The following is a 22926-nucleotide window of genomic DNA, read 5'->3' on the forward strand; positions in this document are numbered from 1 at the left end:
TATCCAAATTATTTCGTTACCCCCACCGACGCAGCCCCAAACAGTTTCTTTAGAAACTATCAGCTTTTATTCATATGTCAAGCTTTATTGGGCAAGATCAAAAAATTAAAATATACAAACATCACTCAGACTCATGCGGATTGAGAGAAAGTCTATGAAAAGCACTTTGTTTTCTTAACTCGAAAAAGAAAAATAAGTAAAAGTGAGCTCAAAGGACATAAGGATAAACATTCCATAGCACTCTAAGAGTGTTTGTTTTTCCTACCTAACCTGATCCGATATGACTTCCTTAGATCTTCATTGTTTTCTCTGTCCTGCTTTTCACGAAAGTCTTGGGCTGCTTGCAGCCAGCTGTAAATTAGAGATTGAATACTTTCAACCTCTCACAGGAATTCATGTCTAATATATTTCCAATAGTACAATTGAAGCCTTTAATGAGAAAAACTGATATATCTTCTTCGATTCTTACCGTCTTAGGTCCTCTGGATTTCCAATGGTTGCCGAGAGCGCCAGAAAGGGACAGCGAATCATAAGAAGGAGATGCTCCCACACTTCAGCTCCAGTTTCTGAACCAATGCAATGAACCTATGTACAGCGTCATTGAATTTGCTTTAGTCTTCGTTTAACCACAAAGCAATAAGCAAACAGACGTCTAGGAAGTAGCTTGTACTAGCTTCTTCAATAAACCCATCTTCTAAATTCAACCATCCAGCTCAGCGAAACTGCATATTAGACAAACGGTTACTAGTTAACGTTGCAAACGAAGGATATGGCGATGTTTTACCTCATCAAATATCACGTATTTGACATTCTTAGTCCAATGCTGTCTGTGTGGAGAAATGAAGAGGATCTCCAAACACTGGGGGACTGTTACAAGAATCTGTAGGTAAAATGGCAAACAATAGAGTACTGAAATTTTATACAATATTTTAATCTTAAAAGATTCACCTTAAAAGTATTTCCCTAAGAATTGCAAGTTTTTAGGCCAGTGAGATCTGGGGCATTTTGTTATACTTTTTCATTCTTTCAAAGAATGTAAAACAAAGACGACTTAATCCAATGAATCTCATGTTGTATTAAGACTAACTTTAAAAGTATTTCCTCGACAATAGTAAGTTTCTAAGACAGTGAGATCTGATGCATTTTCTCATACCTTTTTCGTACTTTCAAAGAATGTTAAACAAATGAGAGTTGATCCAAGGGAAAACGAAAGGTACTTAGGCTACCTAGTTTTAAATTCATTTCTAGTTACCTGGGAATTTAGTGTGTTTTGACGATAGTCTCTTGTGAAAATACCGTACACTGATCTTCCTTTAGGCATCTGTTTTTCAAACTGTGCATAAATTGTGGCAACAACTTGATTGACCAATGCCTAGAGGAGACAGTAACTATTGATTAGTTATCATAATGACGCAGTTAATAAAATAAGACGACCGATATTTTTTGCTGTTTCTTTGAAATGATTCTATGAGGGTTCAACACAGAAATGAGATCTCATTGAGTCTTACACAGTTATCCAAAACTTGAACAGACTGAGAAAAATACAAATTTGAGACAGTTGTTGATAAAAATGGTGGCTTCATGGGTTATTTTGTGAAAAACATCGACAAAGATCAAAACCAAAAAAGGGGATAGCTTTTCTAGAATACATCAAATTAAACTGTAGATGTAATTCAACCATAACAAAGCAGACAGATTTTGGCTGAGGTTTAATTATTTTGACCTTGGGGCTCGTTCACTATGGCATGATTAGCCATTAAGAATTTAAAGAGGAGGCGTGCTCTAGGAATCCTATAAAGTTTTACTCCACAAATAAAAGGTATAAACAAAATCTTGCCACTGACCGCGTTTTGAAATTCCAACGAGTTACCCCACATCGATCCGAAAATTGTCTTTAAATGTGCTAAGAGTAACTTTGGAGGCCCCATTTTGAATCTTGCTCACCCACATGGCCGCTTACGTTCTATCCACCTCTTGGCCTCTCGTTGGAAAATATAGGAGTTACACCAATAGGTACTAATTCTTAACTCAAAAATTACAGGGCTCCAGCGACATGTTAGTAAAAAAAAACGCTTTGTGTAGTATTGCCTAAGTAGTCAAGTTGTTGGGTTGTTTTTCGCCCATGTTCGGGATTCAGTCCATTTAGAAACAATGTCAAATGCGGGTTAAGTTAGAAGCGCATTTTTATATATACTTCACGGCCGATATGAAACTGAATTACATGGTTTCTGGAATGTACTTCTCCTTGAACCCCGCCTCGATACAGAACCAGGTCGGGGTTGTTGCTTACAGAAAGAAAATACCAAGGAAAGCCACTTTACCTTTGTCGGTGCAACATAGACCACTACACTGTCATTGTCTTGCCTCAAAACTTTCTCCATGCAGTAGTACGAGGCGTAAGTCTTCCCTGACGAAGTTGGTGCCACTATCACCGCTGACTCATTGTTATCAACAGCATCGAGAAGCTCGCGCTTCGAAATGAACAAGAAACACTCCGGCATTAAAATGGAAAATTTCCTTCAAAACCGAGGTCTTCATGAGCTTGCATGAGGTGATGCCAAAAAACTGCCTTGGAAGGACACTAAGCATAAGTTTTCATTGAAACATTAGTGTTTCATGCATACGTATGTCTTCCATTACGCATGGTGAATAGATCTATTCTTATATACCTGCCATGTATCCGGAATAAAATTTTCAACCCGAGAGTCCGGATCGGTTCTCTCTTCCCGTTTCAGCAAATGCCCCATGTATTCAAGTTGGAATCTTGAGCTTGTGGTGTGAACAGAAAGCTGTGCAGTCTAGGATCAAAAGAAATTTTTGACTTATACATATTCTGTGGGTCTCTTTATTCCTACCTCGACAGTCCTCATTTTGTCTAATGATATCTTGGACAAATGATACCTTTAATGAGATGTAACTAAGAGCTATGTGGACAGCTTTCGTTTCATATTACGAAAGTTGATTCACACTTAAATGTAATACGAAATCCGTCAAAACCTGAAATTTCAATGGCTTCTTCTAATGCCGCTCATCTCCGATGATCATTTCTGATCTTCAGAATCATATATTGTATATTAAATAGCATATTACGTTTTCCATGAGATTTGAAATTCCAGTAAGCAAGGTCAAGAAATTCGTTTTGGAAGTAATAAAAAGTCACACGGACAGATAAATTAGACGTCTCTTACGAGTAATGGTTTCTACTTTAGTTCAAATAAAATTTTCATCAACTGGAAACCGTTGCTCAGTTTTTACTTTTTGGACTATAAATGGTGTATTAGTTACAGAAAGAGAGACAAAGAGAGGTTTAAGACATATCGATTACTCTTACTCTTCTGACTATGGCGTATAAAGAGAGTATTAAGAGTACATTAAACCAAGATTCGCAGGTATAGGTTGAACGATTGATACGAAATGGCATATTTACCTTTGCCTCACGATCTGGTAGCATCTCATAAAACAAGGGCACGAGGTCGTCAAACCCCAGCTTTTGCATAGTTTTAGCAAGTTTCTTCTTGTTCTTATCTCTCATAACACTCGACAAGTCTTGACATATTTTGTGAACGCTTTCCATCAAAAGTACAGGGTATTTCATTTCATTAGATCCTGGGTTAGCAGTTCCTAGATAAAAATTTTTTTGTTAAAATGCGGTGCAACTTAATTATCCTTGTCGTGCAAATGCACTCTCAGATTCCTAGGGGTAATGCTACTTTGGGAAAATTTCCTTTTCGCCCAAAAGAACATTCTCTACGGCGTTGTAAGAGGCTAAGTAAATTTTCTTGGAACAATTGGAAGGATTTTTTTTCAAAAAATCGTAATAATAAAGGAATTCAAATTCAGGAAAACTGACTTAAAACACTAACATGGCCGTCATTCTGTTGTTCTGTTTTACCAACATAGCTAACGTAAAGTCAAATGAGACTCTTCGTTTCAATTACTTACTTATCTGTTTCCAGGCTTCAAAGCAACTGTCGACTTTTTTCATGAGCGCGCGAAGACGAAGTTCTGAAGATTTGCAAACTATTAGATATTTATCAATCAATTTGAGAACATCGCTGAAGTTATCTCTCCTCAGATTTGTTTCGATGTCCCTTACAATGACATCCCATTTTTCTTGATCTTTCAATCTCGCTTTCTCTGTAAAAAGAAAAAGTTGCGAAAAGTAAAGTTCATATTTTTTCATTGAATCGGGGTGGAGGCCGGAATTTGCTCTCTCTCTCTCTCGTATTTCTGCAGTGACATAAATGCTGGTAAATTTGGGAAGATAAGTTCCTGACTTGTCATCTTATCCCACGTAGAGTACTACTGCGGAATAGTTGCGGAACACATGAAACTGATGATATTACAGACTTACTCGAAGTTTCGTCAAGACGTTCCTCGATAATTGCTGCAGCCTTTTTGCTCTGTAAGAAAGTTAAAAGTGAGCACGTTTCGAGGAAACAATTGAAGTATCATATCAAAAACTAAGGCGAGTATATCATCAGGGGTTCCAAACAACGAGAAATCTATCGTTCCAACGATAAAAAAAAAAAAAAAAACTTGTTTAACATTATTGACTTCTATCATTGTCTCCCTGACAAAACTAACCTGTTTTCTTTCCTTTCTTTTTCCTGTTTTCTTCTTTGATCCTGACTTTGTGACAGTGATGATTTTTTGTTGATCACTGCCACCAACCAGTGAGTTACCGTAGAATCTTTGAAAACGGACAAATTTTTGCTTATCCTTATAATACCGTTTCCTTAGCCAAGGATTGTTTGGAGGATTATCTGAAACAGATGTATCGACAACATCATTTAAAAATGTGCTGTGATGTCATAGAGTGAAGATAATTCTTTGCTGGTTACATTTCAACTTTAATAAGATTGGAGGTATTTTACCAGTAATAGATTTCTTTGTTCTGTCATAATCATCAGAAAGAGGCTTAAGAGAATGCCAGTGGTATAGTTCATCAAATTCTTGACCAACATTAGATATCTCGTCGTCACTCATGATCATTTCTCTGCAGAGTATGGACAGACCCTTCATAAAACAATATGAAAAAAAAAAAACAACAACAACAACAAAACAACTGCATAATACGATAGGACAAAAAGTTGTTTTCAGGGTTTCTGTTGAGTTCACTTGACTAAGCACGTCAATTCAATTAGTCTTGCATCCTCTCCGGAATGCAATTCCTAATGCCCGATACTTGTTCAATTTTAGTGGTGACCTCGTGGTTGATAATCAAGGGGACAAGGTTTCCGAAGCTCGACAAATTTTTAAATGACCGTGTTTTTGTCATGTTTTTCGAGCCTGACCGTTTATAAATCAGCAGTTCAATTAACTATAAGCTAATATATAATAAAAAGAAACACTCAATCAATCACTTGTCTCAATATGTAGAAACATAAAAAAAACATTGTACCAGAGAAAAACGCCCAACATGAACTGCAGCATTATTTTTCTAGTCCTGATGTTTGCCGGCTTTGAAAACCACGAATCTCGTTTAACTTTGTCGAAGTAAAGGCGACGGGGCATGCGAATTGCAAGACAGCGGACATGCCTGGGCAAGGAAGAATCAAGCAGGTTTTACAAGCTCCTCCGACGAGGAGAAAACAAGTATAAGCCACACGATGTAAGACACGGCTTATTCAAAATAAGCTTTTTATTAACTTACTCTGCCATGACGTTAATTTCTGATCGGATGTCCCCAGCATAAGAATTCACAAGATCACTTTGCACTTCAGTAAGGCGCCTCAGCTTCATGGTGGAGTCTGCATCAGAACGCACCACTGAAACTGCTGTAGCAGAACAAAATAAGCACGTAATATTTTTAAGTTCGCTTCACTTAGTATGGCTACTGAAAAATATGTCCACTTCACTTTTAAAAGAATGAAACTAAAGCCTGCAGCTGTAAAAATGGATGTTTAGCTTCTTTTCGCGTAAATGGAGCCAACATAGCATTAGTTCAAACTGACCTGACCTAAGACTTTTTCAAGACTTTTTTACCCACTCACAAATATGAAACAAGTTCAAGACTTGTACTCCATCGCGCAACAGTACAGAAAAACCATAGTAATAATTCAACGAATGCAGTAAACAAGGTTAAACTATGTTTCCAAGATCGAAAGAAGAGAAAAGAAGGGAATTTCACAATCCATGCAAAATGAAAAGAATAACAAGTCCTTTAATTAGAAAATGTAGAGATAAATTAGGAAAAAGAGATATAAATAAGAAAAATTATTCGCATACAACAACTTGCAGGCAAACATTTCTCACCTTCTGCTGCATGAAAATCTGCCACATCCTCGATAAAGGGAAAAAACTGAGCATCAGGGGAATGAGAACTGCATGACTTGTTTACAACATCTACAACTTTTATCCATGCATCTTCTACTTCCTCGATGACATCCTCCGGAAGATTGAGTCCTAATACCAGAAGAGGACAAGAAGAAGATATAAATACAGGTGCAGTTAAATGTGGATTGTTCTAAGCTATCGCACGCACACAGCTCAGTCAACACTGTATGATATGGTTAACACAGCGGTGGCTTAGTGTACCCGTGCGCTCCCCAAAAAAAGGTGTAACTTGAAGAACGAAAAAATGAACAAGAACGACAAATATATCCAAACAAAGCAAAACAAAACAACAATCCACGCGGTCCTAACAGTTCTAAGGAATTATATGTCATCACCGAGGATTTCCCTCACACGCAATAAATGTGCTCTCTGACTTAACCATTCTCATAACCCACCTTCAATGCCTTTTAACCTTTGCTCCAAGACAGCGCAAAAGAGAGTATGGATCAGACGTCCATCCATCAAATCGGCCACTGACTTGAAAAAGTCATTGCCCGTTTCGTCTCTTCTTTGATTTCCCTGCACAACTTGTATAGTTTTTAAAATCTCCCATAAACACACGTGGATCTGTCAGCAGATAATAAAGTAACGTATCACGTCTGTAATGAGTACTGTGTCATATTTTTTTGTTTCAAATTTGTATGCGTCGTAAAAATTCTAAGAAACGAAACATAAATCCTTTTAACATAAATCTTCTCTAAGCAAAACTGTAAAATACGCGGTGTACACATTTCTAAAGAGAAAGTAAAGGCATGATGTTCAAAAGTAATTTAATTTGCTAAGCCATGCTTATTCATTCATGGCAGGAAGAGATACATTACCTTCTTTCTAAGCAAAATACTTAAAAAAATTCTTCACCTTCAGGATTTGCCTTATTCTTGGAGGCTCATAAACCCCTCATAAATTCCATAGGAATTAGATAAGGTTTTTGGCTAGCACTAGTCGCTTCATAGAAAAGTCTTTCGTTATCTGGAAAACGATGCGGTCGAAGTTGCATATCTCCACTTGTCAGTTGCGAGAGAGTCGACCGCATGATCATTAGTCATACACCCTCACTAACCTCGTTAAAGGGATAGATGTTGCCATCCTTTGCTTTACAGAATTCATTCAGCAAGTTTTCGTCTATGAGGTGAGCTCTACACTTCAACGGCAGTTTGTTCAGTAATACAGTGTGAAGCAAGAAAAGCTTCATCTTGTCCTCTGCAGTTTTCATCGTTTTCTGGAAGCGCAGAGGAAAGATAGACCCTCGTATCATTTATGTCCTTTCGTAACATATTTGACTGTGTCACAGCTCAGGTGGTTCTCAATTTAAACTCAATGTGTAACTTTCGTACCTTTGTAGTGCTAGGGTCCTTGAGAGCTTTAGATAGGATCAGCGCACACGCAACAACTGTGGAAACCTGCCGGCAGCCGCCTTGTGGTGGAGGCTGAAGAGCTTTGCGCACTTCTGCTTCTACAGCAATCTGAGGTATGTCCACATATTAGAGTAAGAAAAGAAATAAATCCATACCAACTGGTTAATCATCAGGAATCGACAATAATATCAGAGAACAACCTTACATCTACGTAAATCAGATCAAACTGCCCCTGTATATTGTATTAAGTTCTTTTTTTCTAAGGTTAAATTCGATAGCTGTTTCCCGATCTTGAGAGCAGGCATGTATACTCTATGGGAAGTGACTTTTTAGAGACAAGTCCTTCTCAGAATTTCGTCAGATTTAAACTGAGAACATCCAGACTTTCAATTTGGAATTAAAAAATTTATAGACAAGAAAATTTATTTTGCGTTGTTGATGTTTTGGCATTGAATTAACTGAACATTCATCAGAGACTGTTAAGTTATAGATGTATTTAAGATAAAACATTAAGGGCGCCCTTGAACTGTCTCGGACATGATTAAATGAAATACCCGCCTTAGTATCTCGAGGAAATGTTTCCGACCATCTGGGACCGCATTTATCTGCCTCATCTTGCCAGAAATTCACCAGAAATTGCCATGTCCTCCATATTGGTTGTTCAAACTAAAAACCCAATCAACGAAATTAAACAGGTTTGTAAAACGCAAGTTTATTACTTAAACAGAGGATATTTCTAAGGGAAATCGACTTTGGCTGTAGTTTTGCAACTGATTAGTGGACTGGAAAATACAAGTTTCCTCGACCAATCACGAAGAGAAAATCAAAGCATCAATCAATTACCTGATTACTTTCGACAGTGAATTGAAAACTATTTTAAAGTAGAAGTGTAAATTTACATCCTTCAATAATATGTAAGTTTCTAGTGATAATGTTTTTTACCTTCGTAAAATACTTTTTGTGAATAGCTGAGGAATAGCTGTAAAATCCCATCACTTTGGTCGCAGTTGTCTGGATGCCCGAGATAAACACACAATTCAGTCCATGTGCAAGACAATGACACAACAGACATCGGAAAAAATATTCTATTGTTTCTTTTAGCTTTCCATGCTGGTAAGGAATGTTTTCAGCATCTGCTAACAGCAAAAACGCAGGGACCTCCTCATTAACGTAATCTTTCCACTCCTTTCCCCAGAAATTCACTATTAAAGTTTTCACAGTAAAATCTGTGTTGTTCTGGAGGTGAAGAATAAGAGCTTCTCGAGCGAGCAGCATGGACGGATTACTTCTCCAGATGATCTCCATTTCTTTAAGAAACACGATGTGGAAAGCGCCACCTTGAAAGAGACAACCACCGTTCACAAGAGTAGATTATAGGTGATGCCTCTCCTTTGCATTGTCGCCCCAAGTTCCTTCATCCCCATGGAAGTCCCTTTTCCATGAAGTATGTTTGCATCACCCCCAATTTTTAGCTTAAACTTAGTAAAGGAACCATACTTCAGCGCGATGAACCATAATTGGGAGCGACAGACCTTGGGGCGACCAAGCAAGGACGCCACGTCACCTGTGTTCCTCATTTTCATCATATGTATAAACTAGATACAAGTGTTTTACCATAAAGTACACCATTCGTAAAACTCGTGATAAACAACATACGGGACCTAGCGAGTACATTTTCCATATCCTCATTAGTGAAAACATTTATGACGTCATTGTGCGCTTTAACACGGTTGTTTGTGTTTGCTCCTGAAGGTTGAGAAAAATCTTTCGCTAATTAAGGAACAACATCATGCCAACACAAGGGAGAAAACTCCATACGACTTCGAATTATGCAAGTAATTCCTTGCGAGTGAAGAAGAAAAGGAGACTAAGGAAACGAAATCGGTGGCTTCAACATATGATTTAAATTTTTTTAGAATGAAAAGCAATATGTCACTCACTTTATCAAAATCAAGAACGAGTTTGATTTGAAGTGAGGAAACCCACATGTGCATTCTTATGGAATCTGCCATGTTGGAAGCGTCTAGCCACCTTTACACTAACCTTTTTCTGTGAAGGTTTGCAAAAATCGCTCTGTCAAGTATGTAAGGTGCAAAAACTGTCCACCGCTATTCCAGTCCAAGCTTTTCTCACCAAGAATCTCTAACAGCAAGGAATCGCCATCTATAAGGAAAATCTCCGCGTCTGCAAAATCTGTCAGGACGTTAACAAATCTGTTGAGCAGAAAAGGAATACTGAGTATTTCTTGCTTGAGGACCCATTGTTTCGTTATCAAAATATCTAATGCTTGTTCCAAAATTTAGGTAGATTTGAATTTGAATTTTTAGGTCGCTGAATGCAGCTGCCGCACTGACTCCAAATTAATTTCTTATAATAAGAACCACGATAAAGCTTGGGACTGATTCATTCCTGACTGCTTGCAATTCTTCCTTCAAAACTCATCATTTTATCGATTTTCATACGCATTATGTAATTCCACTTTCCATCTTCTTCTTCTTCTTCTTCTTCCTCCATTGTTGCCCACCTCTCTCTATATAGGAAATACATCTGGGGAAATTTTACAATATAACAAGACCAGACCACAACACCGGGAGCTACGTTCCATACTCTTTACGGAAAGTGCGTGGGTCCTTCAATGTACCCTGCTGACCAGTACAGAAAAAAATGCAGGAGACGGGGTCTACGGGATCTATCTGAGAAGACTGGAATGTCTAACTATTTGCACATTTCATAGCAAAGGCAGCAAATTCTCCTCAGTTATTTTAAGACCCTCATTGTTTGTCCGGTCTGGGGTTTGAACCCTCGACGAAACGACAGTCCAGCGGTCCACAACATGAGCTAACCAGCTGTGGTCTGATTTGTATACTAACTTTGTGTCCACTAGTTGGCCATAAAATCTCTTTCTAACCAAACGCATACTATTGGAGAAGTTGGGTGGAGGTTTAGGAGGTTTGTCATCCTTGTCAAAACCATCCTTGCGCGATTCTTCTGGAGTTCCACCTATGACAATCAAATCAAGTGGTATATAACTAATTGATCCAAAATCTTATAGATCGTTGAATCATCCCCTCTGTTGAATTTCTTAAATTCGAAGTACAGAGTCAAAACTGACAGCTTCTCTTCTGATATCGTTCAAAAACATTTTTTGTGAGAAAAAATTAAATTCTGCTCCAACACTTGAGTAGTGTAATGATTATTTCCCCCAAAACCAAAGCGACAAGGATGCAGAATATGCAACATTATCTGCAATGCGTTCGTTTAGAGGTGGGAACATTTAGCGCGCCTGAAAAATGATTTGACGCCAGTCAGACTACCTGTCGCGACTGAACATTAACATTTGGTTTAGCTTGTTTGTACGCATTGCTTGTCTGTGTTTTAATGAGGTTTAGACCACTTGATTTACGCGACCTTGTGGTCGGGAATTGTAAAATAAATGGTTTAGGTCTGGAAAACAGTCCTAATTTTTGTGGTTGAAGTATTTTTCACGACCTAACCTTTATTTAGCTGATCTGGCTCTTTAACAAATTGTCTTTCCTCGTCGTCGTCAATTTGCTCTTCCTCCTCATCTTCCAATTGGAATTCTTCTTCGTCTTCTTCTTCTTCTTCACTGCCAGCTACAGCAGTAACCACAACATTAGATTTCTACGCAAGTGACATTATCAGAAAACAGTTTGTGTGCAAGGAATAATGAATCTGCGCAAACCGTATTATTTCATTGTTACCATTAGATTATTATTTATAGGGGAACAGTCAACCACATGTAGGAAAAGTCTGTTCTCGAGCCAACCGATCCACCCAGCTACTGCTTATCTCGGTTTCCAAGAAGCGACAAGGAGTAGTCCTTTTTCCCCCTGGATGCAGAGATGCTAGTCCATTGTAACGTTACCCCCCAGCATTTCATCGGGCTTCCCTATAACGATTCACTAGCTAGTACCCATTTCTACTCCTGGATGGAAAGAGAGGCACTGTGAGTATTTTACCCAAGGACACAACGCATTGACCCGGCCAGGTCTCGAACCCAGATCTCTCCACCCGAAGTCCAGTGCACTGACCGTTAGGCGCCTGCGTCTCCTACAATCACATGTTGGGAAACCACATTTTAGTTAACCTTAGAATTGAGATGAACCGCGCTTTCATAGATAGAGTAATATTTTATGATGGTTGATGCATTGTTAGGAGTACAAATGTTGTAAGAACTGTAATACTAGGGTTCAGTGGATTGTGTCGTAAATTGCATAGTGCCGGTATTTCTTGGAAAAAAAAAATCAATGAATAACATAAAAGATAGACCAAACAAAATAAAATAAAAACATTAATAAAAATTAATAATAAAAAAAAACAAGAACAAAACAGTAAAAATGAAGATAGACGTTTTAAAGCAACTACTTGAAATTTTATGTTACACTTTCATGTTAAGTCTACCGGCAATAAAAATAATAATGATGATGATGATGATGTCATTTGTATAGCACCTATCCAATGATAGATCTAGGCGCTAGTAACAAAGTGGGAGGAAATTTAAAATTAAAGTTAATCAAAGTAAATAAACTTAAAATCGAAGTAAAAACATAAGTAGATTGACAGAAAGCCGAAACATTATGTTTCAACCGGCGATAATTAATTTTTTACAAGAAATAGATCGCATCTCCATTCGATTATCAGCACTCTACAGTAAATGAGCCACAAGGCAAACTCAGTTGATAATCATTTGCACCCATTAAAACCAGTTCAAAGAAAAGATTTGTCATCAGTTTTCTTACAAAGGTGCTCAACATCGTCATCCTCACTACAATCCTCAATGACATCGTCGCTGTCATTTTCGCCATCACTGGAGTCAACCACAGGAACATCCGAGTCCAAATCGGATGTTGAATAATAATCTTCGCCTCCCTCGGCCATCCTGCATAGAAAACAAATGTTGAGGTTATTCCTCTGAATTAGAAACTACACCGAACATTTATCCAACTTAGTTGATGACAATACGGTCTGTTATACTTGCCTTTCTTTCTCTCCAAAGCAAACTTTGAAACCTAATAACCTCGGGGCGAGGGAGTTTACTTGGGTAAATGTTTTCTGGGTATGTGCTGTTTGCCTCACAGAGCGCTCCCCCATTACGAAAGATCGTTAAAGTCTATTATTGGAGCAATCATAGACCGCATCGTAGAGGGTCCCTTATACCGGGCCCTTTGTTAAACTCAGTCACTTAAAAGTATTTGGCCTTTTAACGCTTAACGAATAATATCTAAAACTCTTTCACTGTCATGTGCAATTCAAGACAATCACGTTGAATATAATTAATATTACTATTCTATTTTTGCGGTTGTTTTACGCGACAAAAGATGATGTAATGTCTCATCTTGGTTGTTTAAGAACCAGTAAAGGTCAGTTTTGCGACTTCTGTCGATCCACATGAAGTCCAGCTCCTGTCAACACCTAACCACAGTCGTTCTAGAACAATATGTACATTAAGAAATATAATAAAATAGCCAGAAATTGAGTGCGCGAAACAAAATGGTTCATGAATCCGTGACGTTCAATTCAGCTCTTAATTCACGGGTCACATTTAAATAAGAAAATTCGTTTACGTGGACATGAAAAGATCTTACCACCTTTAATCACGATTCACGAAAAAAAAAAAAAATTCAAATCACGATTCACGAGAAAAAAAAATCGCCCAATCACGCTTCAAGTGAAAAGTATAGGGATCTTCTAACCCTCTATTAACTCTGTTCTAACTGAAAGTAAAAAATTCCCGACAGACTTTAAAAAAACCGCCGCTTTTATTGTAAATAGCAAATTATAATTAGTTTAGATATTATGATGACGAGTGTTTCCAGCCCTACATTACCGACAATGTTCTCGCTTTCTATTGACAGAAAGGGGACAATGACAATGAGACCAGCCATGTGGGATTCACGTGACTTTTACATAATCTGATAATGTCAATATCGTTTCAGTTTTCTATCCAATATGAAAATATCTAAAACGAGCCAAATATGATGAGCTTTTTACTGTTACTATTTTAAAACAATATTAGTTTATTTGTCTTGCGAAACTTTTGTTTAATGGAAGACGAGAAACGAGTCTTTGACCATTCGTTTAACCACGGAACAGGTTGTAAACACGATAGCATATGTGTTCGAAGGGCTAACGCTTGAAACGTCAGCTTTTATAATCGTAACGGTGGCCAATTTACCATTTCAACTTTGTTGATATATTCAAATTAGATACAATGAAATATATGAAGTTCATATATTTTGAACTGCGGTATTAGATACGTATGATGCACGATCCTCGCACTAGATAGCGCTATTTAAGCAATAGCGAAAATCAGACCTGAAAAAAAATCATGCCTGTACGGGATTCGAACCACTGACCACTGCGATACTAGTGCAGCGCTCTTACCAATTGAGCTAACAAGCCAACTAGGAGCAGGCCGTTAAGTTGATTCGTAATAAACCCGTGAAAGTGATAAATTTTAAGTTAACGGCCTGCTCCCAGTTGGCTTGTTAGCTCAATAGGTAGAGCGCTGCACTAGTATCGCAGAGGTCAGTGGTTCGAATCCCGTACAGGCCTGATTTTCGCTATTGCTTAAATAGCGCTATCTACTGCATCATACGTATATTCAAATTATTTCGTTACCCCCACCGACGCAGCCCCAAACAGTTTCTTTCGAAACTATCAGCCTTTACGATAGCCTATGGCCGCGAATTTCATTTTCGAATAACGGAAATATTATCGCAATAATATTTTTACACTGCATTTCAAATCTGGCGAAGTCACTTTCGATTTATCATTTTCATTAAACTTGATTATCTCATTGAGGGAAACGTTGCTTTACATGGGTTGTTCCCACAAATTTCATGAGTAATTGTTCTTTTTTAAACGGCATGGTGGACTTGGTTGTTGCTGCCGCCGTAGTGTTGTCGTCCGTTTGAAACGAGACTTAAGCGAGAAATTGTTCATCGCCACAAACTTCGGTCAATCGTAGGTTTCAGCTAGAAATACCAAATACCAACAGAAATCGGGAGGAGAGCAGAAAAACCCGAAAATCTACTCTAAATATGCAAAGTTTACCTGAGGCACCTTCGTCGAAGCTCGTAGGCGCGTAGCAGCCGTTTAAAACCTTGTGACTTTCAAAGAATTATCTTTTTTTTTCACTCTTTCACCATGCTACAAAACATCAAACTTTTAGTAGGAACCTTTGAATACTACAAGTTCACCAAAAAGTAGGGTCCTATGAACGACGACCACAAAGCGTAACAAAGGCGATAAATCTTAACGTGGGGAAAGAATTCACGGATTTCTGAGAATTCCAGTCGACTTCCTGTTTGCGAGTATTGTGTCACGCTCTCCAAGTATGGGTACGCAAGACTATTAACTTTTCCAAGAGGGGAAAAATGATATTCACAAAGGACATCTTTGAATCATTAACTAAAAAAAACTGAGGCAATTACCGCTTACGGATATTTAGAATTTAGAGTGAGTGACTACAGTGACTTCAGTTCGTCGTAGGAGGCTGCTTAGGGACCTTTAGCAATGACGACGAGAACGTGAACGTGACCTACCGGAAGTTAGGAAAACGGGCTTCGATGCTATCACGCATGCCCAATGGAGCACGACTCGTCGTTTAGCGTGCACTATCGAGTTATGGAATACTCGGGAAGTTTGGTGGGCACGAAAGAAGCGTAAGAGTTTCCCGAGGCGATAGCCAAGGGCCACTCTAGCTTCTTGAGTGCTCTCCATACTTCCCGCGTACTCCATAACTCGATAGTGCATAGCTAAAAGCATGAACCAATTGTTTTATAACATAGCCGGTGGAATTGTGTATCAAATCCGACGCGAAAAACGGACAACAATATCAGAAGTGATTGCTCACGGTAAGCGAGATATTAAGCAAAATAGGAATCCAAATCTAATCTAAATCTAAATATCGTTATGTCGGCAAAATCGTTTAGGACATCATCTTCTTAAAGGTACAGTGTACAGTGCGTGGGATGAAATCGTTTTATGTCTCAACCCAAAAAAGTAGGCAGATATTTCATGTTAGTAGTTTCTCTTGACTTCTACTAAATTATGTAATATAGAATGGCACATTCATTTTAGCTATTCTTTAGGATCTAAAGATGTATGAAAGTGATCCAAATTCATATGTCAATGCTGAACATGAAGGGTCAATAGGGTTTTCGCCGCATATCGTTCAAGGAAAATTTTCTTTCTTCTGTCTTTGTCTGCTTCACGTTCATCAGATGCCTTTCTTTTGCGATTGAGCCGCATCACCTACGCACGGCACGCAATATTTCAAGCGACAAATAGTGTTATAAACAGAAAAACCGACAGACTTACCTTTTCTTTACTGGCAACAGCTGATATTGGAACAGGATACTGTTTTGTTGGACCATTTCCACCAACAAAGTGTACACTGCAAATGTAACTATTCTTCGTACAAACGGACGAGTCACCGCGATGACATGCAGTAATCCACCTTTGTCGTCTCTCATTTTGTCTAACTGCCCCAGAAAAATGGAAAAACTTAACTGGATCATCATTTGAATTTCTTTTCCGTCTCTCAGTTTTGTCTAACTGCCCCAGGAAAATGGAAAAACTTAATTGGATCATCATTTGAATTTCTTTTCCAAGACTGGGGGTATCGGGAATCGTTTCTACAAGTACCATAAGCACATCTTTTTGTCATAACCATTTCGTTTATAGCCTTAACAGACGGTCCGGGGTGTCTTTTCGCCAAAATATGCGACTCGTGGTCCGACCACGTACAGTACGTGGGTAAGAATGGATGTTCTATTCGATATTCGAATTTTAGAGACTATAGATCATGCGAAAAACCGGCTTTATCAACAGAAACTTGAAATAGCGACTAGAAGTTCCTACACGTGAGTGAAACCAATCTCCGAACTTTGGAGGTTTGTTTACATCGTAAGTCACGTGACACTACATGCGAAAGCTGACGCCCAGAAGGTCAATTTTAATAAGTCACCGAATTCTTTTTCCGCTCTCCCCTGGGACTGAAATCAATGTAGCCCCCAGGCTTTTTAGTTTGACAGTGTTTTAGTGGGGTGTGTACTATTGGAGCCTGTGACTTAGACCATCCCTTTAAATGCTAAGCAGGTATGACAGTTTGTATCCTTGGGTTTCACCCACGTGACCAATACCTTAGCAACGGTTACTATCCGCCATCTTGGTGTCCCTCGAGCGTAAACAAACTGTATCTAACGAAGAGTTCATGTGAGAAAGAAGGGATGGTTTTATGCATTATTGTTGGCTGTTCGAGCAAAAGTGGAAAGCATAAAGACTAAGGATTTTTTCGTATAATAATTTAATAATTTTATTATTTCTAGAGCGCAAAGCTCATTATATATATATATGATCTAATGCGCTATACCTAAGATCATCACAAATCAAGGGGAAGAACAGGAGGAACTAGAAGTTGTTGTATTGTTCGAGGCTTGCGGCTGTTGTAGATCCTCGAATTTTTGGTCGAGCTTTTCTTTGAGCTTCTTAGCCGATGAGAAATCGATGTCTTTAGCCCTCGCATACGGCACTTCATTGACCTATGTCGGCAAAATCCATGAGCATTTTACCTGAGTGCAAGTAAGCTTGGGGTGTCGCGAAAACTCACACCCCGAAAACTCAGACTCCTCGAAAATTCAAGAGATAAACTCAACTAATGATCACTCCTGGTAATCCCTCGAGTATTTTGACCTTTTGGGTCTTCATCCAACTGAAGCAGCAAAAGCAAGGCCGCAAGTTGCACGTTTCGCAAAATCGTCCTATGGTTGAGTATTAAAACATTTTAGAGTGACACAAGACTTCATTTAGCTTAGATTTCCTCCATTTTTCCCGTTAATTTTGAACTTTTCATTGACAGTTAACGGGATCAAATGCGCTCGCTCCAACACCAAAGTACTAAAATGTGGCGTGATTTTGACGAGCCGAAAAGGACGTTTGTTTACCTTTTTTTACTTCGTCGCACAGATCCTTGTTGTCGTTCTGTTAAAATTCTTAAATATTACGCGATAATAATGGATACAAACAGAGACTCGGCCCACCAGTCCCAAAACGAAGACAATTTTGCGACCCTTGGGTTAGAGTTCTTAAATGAGGCAGAAAGACAAAAACAACGCAAAAGAAGACTCGGCATCAGCGCCGTCACGATTCGCCTCACTGAAGAATCACTCTTGATATTGTTGTTCGTCTTTCGCGTCGGATTTGTTGCATTATTCCACCGGTTATATTATAAAAAAATTGGTTCATGCTTTATGCTATGCACTATCGAATTATGGAGCACTTCGGAAGCTTGGAGAACACTTCGAGGGACCTGAGTTTTCGGTGTCTGAGTTTTCGTGACACCCAGCGACCTTGCCATGAATTCTGGTAGTTGCCTCTAACATGAATAAAACACTCGCGATATGTGAGCATGACTCAGCCAGTCCAGCTTTGCATCCCAAGCAATGGGCTGACAAAATAGTCCCATCGTTTTCGGAAATGACCCAAATGTTCACTAAAGGATCATTCATATGCTGTGAATGCCAAACTCGTGCTCTCACGGCATACTTGCCGGCGATTACTTTGCCTACAACTGAGGTTACAAACCCCGACACCATTTGATTAAATGCCTCTAGACTCTTGAACGCCTTGAACTCCTTCTTGGTGTAGAAGCTGGTCTCAAGAACGAGGTAACTCAGCAAGTCCGACGCTTCCACAGGAGGCAAGCATTTTGGACTGAACTTCTCGGCTGGTATGCTTGCAGGGTCAACCCCAATGACCGAGATCTTTTGCAAACATCTTTCCTTCCAAATCTCTAAGCTTTCGGCATACTCAGAGAGCACTGGGATACCTTAAGATGAATGCCAGATACTTTTATCGGTTTTTTCTTCCTGGATATTCATGTAGTTGGCGAAATAATACGGTGATAAGAGAGAGGGCTTCACTATAGAAATCGACTAATTATTCATAAATTTGACACCCGAAGGACACCAACATGGCGGACACTAACTTCAGCAAAGCTTGTGACGTCACCTGAAACCCAACCATTGGTTGGGACGATGTACTGCCATCAGAGCTTCTAGTGGAGTGGTCTAAGTGGCAAGAAAAACTGGATGGGATTCACAATTTCGCGTCCTCCGTTTCTATCGTCATGTCGCAGATAGCCCATCTGCTATTGAGCTTCATGTCTCTGGAGATTAAGAGTTCTTAATGAGTCAGCATGCATGACTAAGCGTTCCAGAAACTTCCTCAGTTCTAATTTTAGTAATTATATAACACAACGCTTTCTAGAAAATAATGGCACTCTCCTTAACAAAGTTAAAACGGAAATTTTGAATAAACCTACTCCACGTCCCAACCTTGCAAACGTGAGGGTCCTCATGGGTTGACGGCTTTTACGGTTTAAGGTTAAAAATTTTGGCCAATTTACGGCTAACGGTTGATATCTTTCCATCGTGGTCATCAGGAAACGTTTTACGGTGAATTTCATCACGACTAACGGTTAAAAAATTGGCAAATTTTAGGCCTTACGGCTAATCTTTTGGCTGTCTTACGGCTTAGTGGAGACCCTCAGATGCAGTCTTATGTTTTTTCTTTAAATCTACCTTTATAGCTCATTCAAGCAGTGATTTGGAATGCTATCCTATTAGTTTTCATAGAGATAATTTCTTCCAACATCGAACTTCTCTAACTTGTATACAACCTATTCACGAGTTAAAATTAGTGTCATCTTATTTGAATCTTAATAACCCGAAGACGCAGCATCACTTTATGTAAAAACGAAACTAAAAATAGTGCGAAGAAATCCGCACGTCCATCAAATAAACCGTGCTGAAAGAATTAATTCTACTTGGTCATTGGTCTACGTCACTACGAAGTCACGTGAGATAGTGTGCGGTAAGCAAGCAATCAGTTGCGTTCGGTTTTCAAGCGAACAGTCCAACGAAAGTTGGTCTCCCGTATACACATTTTATCTGACTTAATTCTCAGGATAATGACAGAAAAAGATGAAAACGAACTCTTGCAATACGAAGACTTTGGTTCTGACGATCAACAACAGGATACATACGCCCTCATGATGAATATGATGTCTAGTTTAAGCCGAAATATGGCTGCTATGAACGAATCGCTCAAACGTATTCATGGGGCCGACGACTCAGATGCATCTGCTATGAGTAAAAAGTCGCTCCATTCGCATGAATCAGGTATTTCAACTGATGTAAATTATCTCCTTAATGAAGGAGAACCATCCCAAACTAGTAAGGCGGAAGAATCTGCCGGGGAACATGATGTCTTAGACGATATCGCTCAATCACTGGACGAGTCGGAGAAGACAGCTGCAGCCGTCTCTGAGAAATTAGCCAAAATCTCCGATAAAGGATCGTTATACAAATTTTCGGAAGACCAGATGAAAGAAAAAAGCCAGAAATATCATCGATCATCCAACTGCGCCGAGCTTATCACATTGTCTAAAGTGAATGAAGAAATTTGGTCAAAACTCCCACGAGAAGCTCGTGGCAAAGGTCTCAAGCTTTCCCGCCTACAAACCACCACTTCGAAGGCGGCATACGCAATTGTCAAATCAACTGATTTATTGTTGAAACTTAAGACAAAAGTCGACCGAGAAATAGCTAAAGAGCTTAATAACTTAGTTGTAGTGACAACTGATTCATTGCAATTGCTCGGGCATGCAAGTTATGAAATTTCACAAGTCAGAGGAGGCGAAATTAAGCCCAACCTTCACACTGAGGACTATGGTGACCTTTGCTCTTCTAACATTCCAGTGACAGAGCTACTATTTGGAGACGAACTCCAGACCCTGCTAACTCATGTTAGAGCTGCTAATAAAATTGGCTCCACAGCCAGCAAATCATCCCACTCGCAGAAGCGACAGAGCAACATTAACGGCAGGTATCACGGCAAGCAGTTTTTATATCGTGCACCGCCGACCCAGGGACGGCAGAACCACAAAACGAAGAGCTACTCCAATTACAACCGCACGAAGCGTGCCGAGATTCAAACAAAGAAATACAAAAACAAATGCCCACTCTTACGGTAAGCAATTAAAACATAACGTTACCACAATTTCTGGAGTACTGCAGGTTTGAGATTCTAACGTTCAGAGCGGGCCAGATAACTGGCAAAATTTCCCAGTGGAAAACATTGACAACTGACGAGAAAGACACGGTTGAAGGGCACAGTATGAACTTTACACACATACCGATGCAGGTTAAACCTCCTTATCAACCACAATGGTCTGATAAACAAGCACGATTTATAGATTCAGAGATCCTTGCACTACAGGAAAAAGGAATTATTGAACCCACAATTCGAGAACAACATGATTTCATTGCAACTATTTTCCTACGTCCAAAAAAGGACAGCTGCTATCGTATGATTCTTAACTTAAAATCCCTAAACCAGTATCTTGAATACTATCACTTCAAGATGGATACAATTGCGACTGCAATCGAAATGGTCACACCTGGCTGCTTTATGGCTAGCATAGATCTTAAATATGGTTACTATTCAGTTGCTATTGCTAATTCTCATGGAGGGGTAATCTTTGTCAATTTACATGCTTCCCGAATGGTTTAGCATTTTTCCCAAGAAAATTTAATAAGATCCTTAAACCTGCATACTCCAAACTTCGCCAAATGGGGAACCTATCAGTAGGTTATATTGATGATTCTTACCTGCAAGCAGATACTTATGAACTCTGTGTTCAAAATATTATTGATTTTGTCACATTACTCAATAGCTTAGGTTTTACTATTCACCCAGTAAAATCTGTGCTTACACCTACCCAAGAACTTGTGTTCCTTGGGTTTATAATAAATTCTCGGACTATGAGAGTATCTCTCACACCTAAGAAATTTTGCAAAGTCAAGACTACCTGCCAGAACCTTTTAGAGCAGGCTACGCCATCTATCCGAGAGGTAGCAAGGGTATTAGGATTACTGACATCTAGCTTCCCAGGAGTCATGTTTGGACCCCTGCACTATAGGTGGCTAGAAATGGACAAAACTGAAGCCCTAAGAGCCAACAAAGGAAAATTTGACCCCCCCATGACTATCTATCATGCAGCATGCTTTGATCTGAACTGGTGGCTACACAATGTCCAGAGTGCCTATGTTAACTATGACAACTGAGGCCTCAAAAGTAGGCTGGGGTTGCAATTTGGAAGATACCTCAACAGGTGGGTGTTGGACCCCATCAGAAGCAGAAAACCACATTAATTATCTAGAGACTAAAGCAGTCTTACTTGGCCTTAAATCCTTCCAGGACAAAAGCACCGGACATTCACTGAGCATTCTCATTGACAACACTACTGCAGTGGCATGTATAGGCCAAATGGGAACATGCAACTCTCCTTTAATTAATAGTATAGTCATTGAGATATGGAAGTGGTGCACAAAGCATAATATTTGGCTCACTGCTTCACACATTGCTGGGGTTGATAACACTATCGCTGACTCAGAATCGCGGAAAACCCGTCGAGAGACAGAATGGAGCCTGAACCCTAGCATATTTAATGAGGCTGTAGATATCATAGGTCGGAAACCAGGCATTGACCTGTTTGCATCTAGAATCAACAATAAATGTGACAAATCTGTATCATATCAGCCTGACCCGGGAGCATTTTCTATAAATGCTCTCCATATATCATGGGAAACGTACTTTTTCTATGCTTTTCCCTCATTCTGTATAATACAGAAAGTTCTGCGGAAAGCTAATGAAGATAAGGCCACTGGCCTAATTGTGGTACCTCATTGGCCTACGCAGGCCTGGTGGCCATAACTCGTGCGTATGCTAATTACAGCTCCCATTATTTGCCTAGGAAGAGCAACACAATGATCTTGCCATCGGATCCAGACCTTCTTCACCCGCTACACAAGAACCTAACACTGCTACTATGCCACTTATCAGGGGACTCCTCTCAAGCCAGGGCCTTTCAGAAACAACTACCAATGTCACCCTCCAATCATGAAGACCTGGAACACAAAAACAGTACCAATCACACCTTAATACTGTAATAAACAACAGATTCATCCACTTTCAGCATCTGTCACAGATAGTTTGAATTTCTTAGGTGAACTGTATGAACAGAACCTCTCATACAGCTCAATCAACACAGCCCGCTCTGCATTGTCAACAGTTATATTCCCAGGAGGGGAGCGCACCTTCGGAAATCACCCCTTAGTGGTCAAATTGTTAAAGGGGGTCT

General features: G+C 39.3%; 2 protein-coding genes across 5 annotated transcripts in view; one reads left to right on the forward strand and one right to left on the reverse strand.

Annotated features, from left to right (window-relative positions):
• Positions 1–14996, reverse strand: part of LOC111340468 (putative ATP-dependent RNA helicase DDX60) — a 28247-nt gene extending 13251 nt beyond the window's left edge. For 2 of the 4 annotated variants that reach the window (XR_015994518.1, XR_015994517.1), the window contains exons 1-23: positions 14772–14996; positions 12455–12594; positions 11189–11308; positions 10565–10694; positions 9738–9907; positions 8637–9031; positions 8258–8360; positions 7674–7807; positions 7400–7558; positions 6735–6906; positions 6259–6408; positions 5657–5780; positions 4878–4999; positions 4588–4766; positions 4355–4403; positions 3943–4137; positions 3428–3621; positions 2670–2798; positions 2322–2471; positions 1253–1372; positions 785–880; positions 470–585; positions 266–351 (exon numbers count right to left, since the gene is read on the reverse strand). Coding sequence is in view for 1 of the 4 variants with exons in the window: in XM_088742730.1 (XP_088598856.1) it covers positions 266–351; positions 470–585; positions 785–880; positions 1253–1372; positions 2322–2471; positions 2670–2798; positions 3428–3621; positions 3943–4137; positions 4355–4403; positions 4588–4766; positions 4878–4999; positions 5657–5780; positions 6259–6408; positions 6735–6906; positions 7400–7558; positions 7674–7807; positions 8258–8360; positions 8637–9031; positions 9738–9907; positions 10565–10694; positions 11189–11308; positions 12455–12593 (3232 nt within the window). In the remaining 3 variants the exon portion in view is untranslated. The remainder of the gene's footprint in view (positions 1–265; positions 352–469; positions 586–784; positions 881–1252; positions 1373–2321; positions 2472–2669; positions 2799–3427; positions 3622–3942; positions 4138–4354; positions 4404–4587; positions 4767–4877; positions 5000–5656; positions 5781–6258; positions 6409–6734; positions 6907–7399; positions 7559–7673; positions 7808–8257; positions 8361–8636; positions 9032–9737; positions 9908–10564; positions 10695–11188; positions 11309–12454; positions 12595–14771) is intronic. The other 2 variants (XR_015994516.1, XM_088742730.1) reach the window with 2 other exon arrangements.
• Positions 14997–21815: 6819 nt separating this feature from the next.
• On the forward strand, positions 21816–22499 carry LOC148718118 (uncharacterized). Its single transcript, XM_088742451.1, has one exon. It carries the CDS (start codon positions 21816–21818, stop codon positions 22497–22499), a length of 684 nt encoding a protein of 227 aa, XP_088598577.1.
• Positions 22500–22926: the final 427 nt, after the last annotated feature.

The sequence above is a fragment of the Stylophora pistillata genome, chromosome 13 (assembly GCF_964205215.1).
Source record: "Stylophora pistillata chromosome 13, jaStyPist1.2, whole genome shotgun sequence".
Taxonomy (NCBI): domain Eukaryota; kingdom Metazoa; phylum Cnidaria; class Anthozoa; order Scleractinia; family Pocilloporidae; genus Stylophora; species Stylophora pistillata.

Bases quoted from the DNA above. Each gene is read 5' to 3' on its own strand.
- LOC148718118 (XM_088742451.1), top strand. From the start codon at position 21,816: ATGTCCAGAGTGCCTATGTTAACTATGACAACTGAGGCCTCAAAAGTA.